At 37.8% G+C, this 13195-nt stretch overlaps 1 protein-coding gene across 7 annotated transcripts in view; it reads right to left on the bottom strand.

Annotated features, from left to right (window-relative positions):
* The window catches only part of cadpsb (Ca2+-dependent activator protein for secretion b), a 109729-nt gene extending 97318 nt beyond the window's left edge, over positions 1-12411 (bottom strand). For 2 of the 7 annotated variants that reach the window (XM_067460144.1, XM_067460145.1), the window contains exon 1: positions 11390-12411. In XM_067460144.1, coding sequence (XP_067316245.1) covers positions 11390-11728 — 339 coding nt within the window. In that variant the 5' untranslated portion in view covers positions 11729-12411. The remainder of the gene's footprint in view (positions 1-11389) is intronic. The other 5 variants (XM_067460140.1, XM_067460141.1, XM_067460142.1 and 2 more) reach the window with 3 other exon arrangements.
* Positions 12412-13195: the final 784 nt, after the last annotated feature.

Below are 13195 nucleotides of genomic sequence, written 5' to 3'. Positions count from 1 at the left end.
ATAATAAAAGCTCTGCGAAATCAAGACGTCATCAAGCTACACATTTGTTTTGAATAAACAACCTCTAGCAGCGAAAAATTACATATTGTGGCTTTACAAAAAAGTGCTCAAATAGCTTGAGCAAATGTCCTTCATCTCAGCATCTTTCTCAGACTTCACTCAAAGCAACACTTATTTAAATAAATAGCCACGAAAAATCACACATGTACAATCACACGTACTGCAATGCACCTAAAAATATTGAACACAAATGTAGGGTCCTTTTCAGCTCTGGCTCTTTAGAAATGTAAATAGACTGTTCCAAAATCCTTCAGAACAAGGTTTGATTAATAAATATAGATGCATAAAATGTTCTGTTTTCCTTATTCACAATGAATGTGCACGTGTCCATTTATCTATGTATTGATGAATCAATATAATTCATAAATCTGAATTTATAATTTCAAAAGTGCCAGGCTAAATTTACTCTCTAGGTCATAAGTTAATTAAAGCAGCACTAAAATAGCCACCATTTATTCCACTATTTAATAATTCACATTCAACGGAGGTTTAAGGACCTTCCAGCTGGATGTTTATTACTTCTGACCAAATGAATCTGCCAGTCTCTGACGTTCTCTTCCTCTCCTCACCTGTCCTTTTCTCTCAGCGTGCTTAATGAACCGATAAATTTCATCCCCCCCTCACCCTGTTATATTAATAAGGTAATTTCAGAATCTCCAAATCTCATCTGAGACGATCCAGCTCTGGCCTTTCAATCAAACATCCTCTTATCTCCACGGGAACCTCTCCTAACTAACTCCTGCTCCATCCAGCTGCCCGAACTGCTGCCATCTCTCAGGCTCTTCTAATCTCTTATCTGACCTCCACTCTCTTTCTATTAGTGTCGCTGTCATTGCTGTGTCCAGTTCCCTTCACTACAGACCCTTATGTCTCTCCTCCACCCTTAATATTCCCCTTTCTGTATTATGAAGCATTAGAATGAACGAAACATTCTTTTCTATGATTTCCTTAAAGGGTTAGTTCACCCAAAAATAAAATTGATGTCATTAATGACTCACCCTAATGTCGTTCCACACCCGTAAGACCTCCGTTCATCTTCAGACACAGTTTAATATATTTTATATTTTAGTCCCAGAGCATATGCTGTCTTTGCACACTATACAGTCCATGTCCAGAAAGCTAATTAAAACATCATCAAAGTATTGAAGCATATGTGACATCAGTTGGTTGATTAGAATCTCTTGAAGCATCGAAAATACATTTTGGTCCAAAAATATCAAAAACTACGACTTTATTCATCATTGTCTTCTCTTCCGTGTTCCTCAAATAAAGATTCAAAGGGTTCTGAATCAGTGAATCGATCAATGATTCGGATCGCCAATGTCATGTGATTTCAGCAGTTTGGCGGTTTGACACGCGATCCAAACTGTTGAAATCATGTGACCGTGGCGATCCGAACCATTGATCAAAGTGTGCATAGACTGCTCTTGGACCAAAATGTAAAATATCTTAAACTGTGTTCCGAAGATGAACGGAGGTCTTACGGGTGTCGAACAACATTAGGGTGAGTCATTAATTACATACATTTCATTTTTGGGTGAACTAACCCTTTAAGTATTAGATTCCCAGTTTCATTCACCATGAAATTAAAACATTATGAATAATTTATCCATGCACATTATTTGTGTCTTCGAGTGAAGACTTCGACTGTCACTCACATGAGATCACAGCAAAAGCAAACAACAACCATCCAATCAATTCCCAATGGACAAAATCAAGTCCCGTCCTACATTTATTCTAGGATATTCACTCAGATATACAGTAGGCTACGCCACAATAGGGAAGCAACGCATATTCCGTTTCATGCCAAATTGCATGATTTTTTTATGGACAAAATGATCACATCTGTAAATTAAAAAACTTGGCTGAGGTCAAATTCTTTCTTTTCTGAGCCAGTCTGAAGACATCAAGGTGCTTTCTGCCTGTCAATCATTTTTTGAGTGATTGATCGGGCAGCCCATATATAGAGACGCAGGAATCTGACAGTGTGATAGTTGAAGCAGATCATTCTCATTAAATGGCATATTTACTTTCATAAGCCGTTGTCAGTTGTTAGTTTGTCATGCGAGACTGCTATTTTCCTCCGTTTTAGACCACACTGTCTCTAATGAATCTTTGAGGACGGGGTTTTGGAAAGATGGAGGCGTGTCTGTTCATACTGCCACCGAATGGCCATCTTTAACAGCAAAAGCCCTGTTTAATGCATTGTGGGGGGGGGGGGGGGGGGACATAATTTGCTTACATAACTGTTCTATGAAAGTCATTTGTCAGTGATTTTGACATACATAGAAACAAAAATAGCAAATATAATGTGGATCCATTAATCTCTCCCATTCTCACTGACCTGTTTTAAATGAAATCCCTCATTAAATCACAACCCACACTGCATTACTGGTGTTACAGACTGTTTCATGTGTTTAATTCCAACATTTGCCTGGAATTTTTGTTTTGCTAGAAAACAAAGCATCACTTGAACTGGGATTTATATGTATTTGGGCTTCTTAATGCAAATTACATTTCACATCTTGTTTTTCATTTCAAAGCCCATCACAGACAAGAACAAAAGGGATTGGTTATTTTTCTTGAGGGATTTGGATGTTTCTTCCCTTATATTATTCAGTTTTCACTGCTCTAAAAATTAGATTTATGAACGTTGGTTACTTCATCTCATGATTTAGTCATTAAACTGCAAGAGATTTTCTTACATACAAAAAATTCCTCATGTACTTCAAATGGACACAGATCAAGTCATTTGTTTTATTAATATTTGGTCTTGTTAAATTTCCATCAGACATTTTTTATAGCGTTCTCTTTCCAGTCTTGTCCTCTCCTCTTGTTTCATTTTCACACTGACCAGATGCTCTCCTTTTGCCTAGAAAACTGACCCGTCTTTCAACATGTGCATGTGCGATTTATACACACGCACACAACATGCTGGTAGTGTCGCTCCGTAAAAGACCTCAATTGGAAATCAGTGGAGAATGAAACTGAATTTGTGAGCCTGGCAACTCGATACAAGCATGGTAACTTCATCCATCACACAAAGCTGCTCTGATTTGCCTTCCTGTCTGAACAAGAATAAAATCATGTGGCCAGCAGGACAACCCAGTGGGGCTCTCAGACCATAGAGAAGGCCTGTAGGGTCATTCTCATTGGGTTTGATTGTGCTAAATACTCTGAAACACATGGTTTGATTGAGTTCATTCCCCAGTCACCCATCTTTCTTGTGCTTGCCTCTTGTAATAAAGGGACAAATCTGTTACTATCTCCTTTTGCAAGCCCTATACAGTAATGCAGACATGTAACTGGTTTATAAAGCCTTTTATGTGGGACATGCATTATTTCTCCTAGATAGGCACACAATAAACAGACCCTTATTTTAATGTGTGAACACCAGACATTGCATTAATAAAACACTCTAGGTGATGCATCTCATTTGAAACCAGCCGTTCGATATATTTCCATCCCATTCATTTATAACCTAATGTGTGTGATACATTTTACACCTCTATGTGTCCTTACACTGCAACAGCAGACCCACTGCGCATCTTAACAGGGCCATTGGTTTTAGATTTTAAATAGGCATCCACTGAAGGCTTGTACATAGATAAAAAGCCTAGCAGTGAGTGACAGTATAACACTGCAGTCCCTTTATGCCGTTTTTCACAAGGTCAACAGCCTTTACAAAGGTGTGACTGCAACACAAACAATAGTCAAGCTAAACCTGTCAACATGTGATATCACATGCAATTGCGCATAAAAGCTTTATGCTGACTCAATTTATATACTCAAATATACTCAAGTATATATTGAGTATATGAAATTGTATAAATTAAGTATATATGTCGTAAATATTAAAATATTGTTATTTTAATATTTAATTAAACTATTTAATTCTAAAAAATACATTCAAAGATTTTTTTCTTCTACTAAATACTACGGTTTTGTTTTAATATACCAGTTTAGTAAACAAGATATTAATACTATTCCGTTTAAACTTACATGTCAAAAAAAATATTGTCCGTAATTCGTGTTTTGAATGAATTAGTTGAGTGAACAATCGAATGATTCACTCATTTTTGGTTGGTTACTAAATTAATCAACCTGTTTGAACAAATCATTATTATAATCATATTTAAATAACTCTTAAAAACATTTCTTTGTCGCCACCTATTGGTGTAACTATGTAACTTCCAGAGTTGCTGAAAAAAGACCAGAAGTCAAGTGTAAGGTCAGTTCTGTCAGGTCACGTTAGTCAGGCTCACATCAGCTGACTGTCAGCTGATCACGTCTACCTATAGGAATATGATGCTTATCACAGCATGCACAAATAAGGTCTTTCAGTATTATCAGCTGCTATTGCGTTTCTCAGAAGCTATTTACCCTCCTCCATCCCCAGCTCCTTCTTTCGTACAGTCAGAATTTGGCATCTGATTCCCCCTGAATAAGACTAAATTCCCAAATGATGTACATTTTAATATTGACATTAAATGTGCACTATGTAGTATTTTTGCAGTAAAATATACCAATACCATTAGGCCAGTATAAACAGAGCTGTTACCTCATAGTCATAACCGTAAACGTGGTAATGGCGCCAGCGACTCTGTCCTGTCATAATAAAAGTCCCATTGCTCGTGAGCCGTGTGTTTGCGTAACAATCGCTCCAGTGGCCTTGCTCAGCTGCTTCAAAACTCTGTCCTGCTCTGCTTCATACTACAGTAACGTAAATAATCGAATCCATGAACATGATTTCTGCCCGAGTCCTATCCTGATTCTTTTCCACCGGCTGTAAGATGAAGACCACATGTCCCAAGATTCTGAGCTCAAACTTGGTGTCATCAAACTACGCCTTTGTTTTGAATAGGCGACTCCCCTTTCGCCTTCAGAACTGCAATAATTCTATGTGGCATTGATTCAACAAGGTGCTGAAAGCATTCTTTAGAAATTTTGGCCCATATTGATAGGACAGCATCTTGCAGTTGATGGAGATTTGTGGGATGCACATCCAGTACACGAAGCTCCCGTTCCACCACATCCCAAAGATGCTCTATTGGGTTGAGATCTGGTGACTGTGGGGGCCATTTTAATACAGTGAACTCATTGACATGTTCAAAAAAACAATTTGAAATGATTCGAGCTGTGTGACATGGTGCATTATCCTGATGGAAGAAGCCATCAGAGGATGGGTACATGGTGGTCATAAAGGGATGGACATAGTCAGAAACAATGCTCAAGTAGGCTGTGGCATTTAATCGATTCCCAATTGGTACTAAGGGGCCTAAAGTGTGGCAAGAAAACATCCCCCACACCATTACACCACCACCACCAGCCTGCACAGTGGTAACAAGGCATGATGGATCCATGTTCTCATTCTGTTTACGCCAAATTCTGACTCTACCATCTGAATGTCTCAACAGAAATCGAGACTCATCAGACCAGGCAATATTTTGAGTCAACATGAGTCTTCAACTGTCCAATTTTGGTGAGCTCGTGCAAACTGTAGCCTATTTTTCCTATTTGTAGTGGAGATGAGTGGTAACCTGTGGGTTCTTCTGCTGTTGTAGCCCATCCGCCTCAAGGTTGTGCATGTTGTGGCTTCACAAATGCTTTGCTGCATACCTCGGTTGTAACGAGTGGTTATTTCAGTCAAAGTTGCTCTTCTATCAGCTTTAATCAGTCGGCCCATTCTCCTCTGACCTCTAGCATCAACAAGGCATTTTCGCCCACAGGACTGCCGCATACTGGATGTTCTTCCCTTTTTACACCATTATTTGTAAACCCTAGACATGGTTGTGCATGAAAATCCCAGTAACTGAGCAGATTGTGAAATACTCATACCGGCCCGTCTGGCACCAACAACCATGCCACGCTCAAATTGCTTAAATCACCATTCTTTCCCATTCTGACATTCAGTTTGGAGTTCAGGAGATTGTCTTGACCAGGACCACACCCCTAAATGCATTGAAGCAACTGCCATGTGATTGGTTGATTAGATAATTGCACTATTGAGAAATTAAACAGGTGTTCCTAATAATCCTTTAGGTGTGCGTATATGCTAACTGTCAATCATCTTTGATGATAGTGGTCCTGACAAAACTAAATTTGTTGTATATTTTTTGTATATTGTATATTTTATTATTAATATTATTTATTATATTGTATTTACATATATATATATATATATATATATATATATATATATATATATATATATATATATATTATGACATTTTAAAACCTAATATCCTTCAAAAGCAAATCCTATTACGTGAACAGGTAATTGTGACCAAAAATAGCAGGTAATTAGGGAAAACACAGAGGAAGAGAAAGATCAAAATAAAGCTAAAGGACAAAAGGGTAGGAAAGGAGACATCATCTGCAGAAAAGTTCATCTGAAATGACACGAAGATTTGCTTAGGCAGCTAAGTAAAAGACAATGAGCCCTTGAAAGCTGTCACCACCAGTATTATTTGGCGAGGAGTGATATCTCAGCGGGATGTACACTGTATGTACTGATGAAAATCTTAACGTTTCAGTTTATAGGTGCAACAAAAAGCTAGAGGGTCTGGAGTCTGTAAGGGCCTCTGCATTCTTACGATGTGTCCGTGTAACGAGACCACCTTATCTGCTGAAATGGTGGGACATCTACCATCTATCAGTGATGAAATCAAACACGGGAAGGATACAGATAATTGAAATTTTATCCTCCCCCAAGGCCCGTGAACAAAATTGCTGAGAGATCTCTATCGTGTGCCTGTATCATCTGGGGTTCAAGCAAGGGCTGCCGGCCCAGACCAGAAGCTCATGAGAGCAGATACAGGGTGAGTACAGGAGACGCTGATGACGGCATACAAATTAGTCTGAGGCAAAACCCACAGTAAAAGTGACCTCCTGGACTAAAAACTAAGAGAATGAAATGTGATTCACATGCTATAGAAACAATGATGCTGTCATTCAACATTATTGAATTTTATAATGGACTGGCTGAGCAGAGGACAGCTGACTAATGAGCAGTTTGCTGGAGACATAAACCATGATAAGCCCTTCAAATACACCAAAGTTAAATGAAAAACTCATCCAAACTAAGAAGGCAGCCTTTTAGAAGAGCAAAAAATGTTAAATCTAATTCAGGATTTGATTGCTTTCAACACTAATCACTCACTGCATACTAGGATGCCTAAGGGTATTTTGTGAATAAACAAAAATCAAATAAGTTTTGTTATTAGCCAGTATGGATGAAAGAGTATGGCCCAAGAGTATGTATGTAAAATTGAGCAAATGTAATAATAATATCCCTAACATATGATGTCATTTATAACTAAAGGAGAAAATATTATATTATAATAGATTATAATGTCCATGGATATGGCTTTAGGTAACCTGTGAGAAGTTTGATGTATTTTTCTTGTATTTTGTGTGTATTGATTGCTTTTTTTATTGACAATGTGTTAACAGCTTGAAACGAAACATTAAAAAATTAGACCTTCCACAACTTCCTAAGCCTGTAGTACACAAATTTTTATGTGAAGGACTTTTTGCCAAAATCAAAAGGATGTGACGTTTACACACTCCTTGAGAGCCTTCCGTTCCATGCTTGTCCAATGATCAGGATAATGCCGAAAGAGCCATTCTGTACTGGAATGTCAATGTGTCATGCAAAGAAAAGGGATTCACTTAAACTACAGGCTCACCAGATCTATGTGACCCGTGCTGGCAAAATGAGTTGCAATGAGATAATTTTTGCTATACATTTTTTCTTCTTGAAATGATTTCAAATGTATGACTTGTTTGAATCAGACATAAAATGAATGAGCTACACCTGTTTCAATTCGATATATTGTCAGCATAGTCAATTTTGAGAAAGTAAAAGTTTTATGAAGGTTCCAGAAAAAAAATCACCTAGCAACCATACCTGGTAAAAACACCAAATTTGACACAACAAGTCAACATCACATATCTATAGGAAAACATATATATGAAACTTTTTCCCCCATGGTACCATAATTGTTTGATTAACATTAATGAATCAGACAGCCTACAATATTAAGATCTACTGTACCGCACAGATCTAAAATAATGTAACACATCCGATGCTTTTCCCAAACAGTTAACCAAATGTTCACACAAGACATAACTGATAATGTTTGTGCCAAGACAGATATTTTGAAATACTGTAATTGTGTGTATATGTGTATATCGCAAGCTTTGTGAGTACAGTTCTGTAAGTCAGCACGAGTGAGATCGTTTTCATGGACAAACGAAAGGCACTCCTCTCAAAAAGTGCAAATAAAGAGACTTTTAGATGTTTATTTGCTATTTATCAAGCTATTTATTCACTATATACGAAGGCTTAATTAAGTTATTTTTCTTACAAAAACGAATAGTTTTGCTTCAGAAGGTCTTTATGAGCCGTGTGGATTACTTTTATAATGGATGGATACAGTTTTTTGGGCTTCAAATTTTTTTTGGGCTGCCATTATAATGCTTAGAAGAGCCAGGCCATTTTTTTAATATGACTCCGATTGTATTCGTCTGAAAGAAGATTGTCATAAACACCTAGGATGACTTGAGGGTCAGTAAATCATGGGGTAATTTTCATTTTTGAGTGAACTATCCATTTAAAGGAATTCTTCATCGAAAAATCATTAACTCACCCTCAAGTTGTTCCAAACCTGTATGAATTTCTTTCTTGAGCAGAACACAAAAAATATATATTTTGACAAATGTCTGTAACAAAACATTTGATGGGCCCCATTTAATTTCATTCTATTATTTTTTCCCATACTATGGAAGTTAGTGGGGCCATTTAACTGTTACCCATATTCTTTAAAACATCTTTTTCATTCAGCAGAAGAAAGAAATTCATACAAGACTGGAACAACCTGAGGGTGTAGGTGATGACAGCATTTTTATTTTTGGGTGAACTATTCCTTTAAGGACTTTCATAAATGACTCATAATGAATTTCATAATGAATAGAATCACAAGATGTGTCATTCTCCCTGTAACAAAATCACCGGCATGACCAAACTGTCTTTATGGTATGACATAACATTTTAGGTAACATCTAAATCCACAAGTGAGGTTTAACCTGATAAAGGATATATGTTGTTTCCCTGCTTTGGCAGTCAAATAGCAGAGAAAGAAAATCAAATGCACAAAGAAGATTTGATTTTCTGTGTGATAAAAAAAAAAAACTGTGATTACTTAATGAGACATACTGCTACAGCCATTACCTTCAATCCCCTGAGCTCCTCCAATATCACATCAGCTGAATAAGCACTCATAAAACTACTAGTCAAGCTTTCTGCAAATAAATTAGTGCAGCCTAAAGAGATAGAATAACATTTAATTATGATTTTAGTGATGATATCTTAACCTCAAAATGTTAAAGGGAGTATCCGATTTTTGCTATTTTTAACATTAAATTATATTTTTCATCTGTTACTAGTGTTTTTGATTGTGTGAACTTAACTTCACACAATCAAAAAAAAAATGTTTTTTTTTAATTATCTTTAGCATGTTATTTTGTATACTGCGTTAAATAAAACTATGTACAGATCTTTACCATTCACCATCATGTTCCTCTCGATGATGTTAGCGTATCCCTCAAATATAGTCAACAAAAAAAACAGAGCGGTATTGTTCTTTCGACCCGACTCTTGATAGACGTCCTTCAACGCCGATGATTCACATGGATGATTCTGAGTCACTGAAGTGATTGACTGCAATGATTCTTTTGAACCTAAAGGACCTCAACAGTGACTAAACTCTGAAATTCATTGTAATGACCCAAATACCACCAGCCAGCCCTGACTCACTCGACTGAACAGCACGCATTGCGAAGATCAGAGCTTTGAATTTGTGTAATGACAAACAGCAGGTATTCCAATGCAATGTTACTGATCAAAGACCTCTTCGACCTCACGTGAGGCATTGAATAATAATATGGAACTCATACATCCACAGCTTTTCGGCTAGTCTGTCTATTTATTTTCTGACATTGTCAATGTAGCTGTAGATTTGGTGATGCAATATGGCTTAGTCAGATGAGCACAATAGACTAGCCGAAAAGCTGTGGATGTATGAGTTCCATATTATTATTCAATGCCTCACGTGAGCTCGAAGAGGTCTATAGATGTAAACACTTTGATCAGTAAGATTGCATTGGAATACCTGCTGTTTGGCATTACACAAATTCAAAGCTCTGATCTTCGCAATCTTTTGCTCTTAGGAAATAAAATGTGATATTTTCATGTTGCACCTATATGCCCCGGATTAAATTTTCATATGCTTGAAACAATGTCAGGTCAAATCCATACACTCACAACAGTCTTTCTAGAACTGTAAAGTTTAATCATCCAAATTGTTTAGCTTTTTTATAATTTATTTAAAAAGTGTATAGAAGCAGATACGCAGGTATAAAGATTGGACTGCGGCCCTTTTTCTTCCTGTCACTTTGTCTACTATTAGCAGTATTAGCTGTTAACCATGGTTTCAGAGCATGTTGTAAATAGTCAGGGATCAGCTTGGATCAATAACTGAGGGAGATTGGTTTGGACCTCTGAAAGAAACCTCTCTGAACAAGGAAACATTTTTATGGTAGTAACTGAAATCTATAGGTTTCTTTTGTTTCTTCCAGTCTTAAGTCAACTGGATAGCTACAAATAAAACTCTAAGGATAATTTCTAAACGAACCTTACTTTATCAACAGGCTTTTGAGAAAAAAAAATGCCTGAATACAATAATTACGTGAAATAACTAATAAAAAGGAAAGACAATGAACGATTAATTATTTACATAAATCATGTGACATGACAAACACGTTCGTTATGCTCGACCTCTGAACAGAGGATTCGGCGTTTGCATCTGTTACGCCAAAAGTCACCTTGGAAGATGAATGAGTGGCGCGAGAGATGGCGCAAATGGAACCGAATATCCTGTGACCGCAAGACCAAACACAACCACCGACTTCCAGTGTGAACGAGTCACATGACCGTACTACGGCAATGACACCGCTTTATTTTGGTCCATCAGCCTCTTGAAGAATATCTATAATTAGAGCTCGTCTCGTGTGGCCGAATTTGACCGAATGTGCACGAATTCCTTCGGGTTTGAGGGCTCGCGGCAGGACCTTTTGAGCTTAAAAACAGGCTGACAATGAGGACTGATTTTATAGGTGTCCCATGAAGTATATGGAGATTTTTTTTTGCAAATGTTCCCTCACTTTATGAGTAGCCTAATATAACCTGATGTGCAACGTTTGCTTATAATGGCTTGCCATGCATTACGTTTTCTCAAGGTGAGACCCGGACACCTCGTGCTCTTACCTTCAGCTGTCGCCTTGCCATGTCGGTCGGCTGCTTGGCGTTGAAAGGATAGGCGACGCATCGCATCACAAAGACATAGAGTTGCAGCTTTTTCTTTCGTTCCTCTTCTTCCCTCTGCAGTTTCTCCACGTCCTCCTTTTCTGGCTCGCTGACGGCCGACGGGCTCGGGCTGGAGGGTCGCGCGCTGGAGCCTCGGCTGGTGGGTTGGAGCCTATCGGAGCTCTCGCTGGTCCTGCTGGGGGAGATGCGAGTGGATCCGGACTGAGGAGCCATCACCTCTCGGCTTTCCTCCTCCACTATCCCGTCCGATTCCTCTTCGCTGGAGGATGGATCCAACATTTTTGCTCTCGGGTAGCGCTCGCCTAACCGCACAAGCGAATTAAAAGCAAGATGGGATATTTGCCGCGTGGAAAGGTGTCAGTTTGTTGACGTGGTGCTCGGCATTCAGAGGGCTGGTCGACAGTTGGTAAATTTTTAATATCCTGACACACTTCGGGTGCTGAAGCAGACACTGCAATCTCTTCACTCGACCAGAGCAAAGATGCTGCTGCTGCTGCATACGTGTTCCGTGCTGTGCCTCCGTTCGCCAGTCATTGCGAGGGACTCGGGAGGAAAGGGGATGGGAGGGGCGCGCGCAATGAAAAGAGCGAATGATGGCCACTTCCTGCTGAGTCTCGCGTGAGACGCAGGCGCTGTCCGCGGTGCTGGATGAGAGAGCGGGTCATTTCGGTCGCAAAAATGGTGAGGGTGGTTGACACCGAGAATGTGCTGTTATTTCATTTGACCTCTGTATTTCCCTCGCAAGCAGAGACTTACGACATCACCACATGACATATTTCATATTTCAAATATGCTTACTCTACTGAACTGTTTTAGTCTAAAAACATAGTTAAATTCCAGAAGTCATAATCAAATGTATTAGACCATAAAATATTTATAGGCTTAGAGGTTACACAGAAGCCAGTCATCTTTAATGCTCTGCCCATGACGCTTTAAAGGGATAGTTCACCCAAAAATTAAAATTCTATAATTTACTCACTCCCAGGTTGTTCCAAATCTGTATGAATTTCCTTTATCTGTTTAACACAAAATATGATATCTTGAAGAATGTTGGTAACCATACAGTTGACTTTCATACACTTTAAAAAATATTGTTGGTTTACCTTAAGAAATTAAATAACCTGGTTGCCTTAAAATTGTGAGTTTACTTAAATAAAAAAATGTAGTTGATACAATAAAGGAAATTGGTTTAATAAATAGAAACTCAAAATATTATTGTATCTGAACCACATCTGAACCACATACAAATGTGATAAATCATGAAAAAAAGCACAATTTGGCATGTTTCACTGCGTCATCACAAATAAAACACACAATTACCCAATATGCTTACAAAATATTTGAATAATATTTGAATAAAGGTTGTAGATTCTCAAAAATGTTCATTGTATTAACTCAAATTTTTAATTTCAATGAATTCAAAAATGTAAGGCAACCAGGTAACTTTTTATTTGATTTTATTTACAGTGTAGTTTAAAAAATACTGTATGTCAGTGGAGACTATCAAATGTTTGTTTACCAACATTCTTCAAAATATATTTGTATTAGTAGACTATCCCTATAAACACCATAAAACCAAAATCACAGAGTACAGGATTGTAAAATATGGTGGGATTTTGGTGTTATTTAATTGTGCCTCTTGCTAACCTTTTTATTAATAAAATATGATTATTTGATGTGATTATATCGACCAGAAGTTTTTACTCCACACTGTAAAAAAAAAAAAAAATTACCTGGTTGTCTTAA

The sequence above is a fragment of the Pseudorasbora parva genome, chromosome 12 (assembly GCF_024679245.1).
Source record: "Pseudorasbora parva isolate DD20220531a chromosome 12, ASM2467924v1, whole genome shotgun sequence".
Taxonomy (NCBI): Eukaryota; Metazoa; Chordata; class Actinopteri; order Cypriniformes; family Gobionidae; genus Pseudorasbora; species Pseudorasbora parva.
Note: the sequence above shows the minus strand (reverse complement) of the source record. Positions and strands in the feature narration are given on the sequence as shown.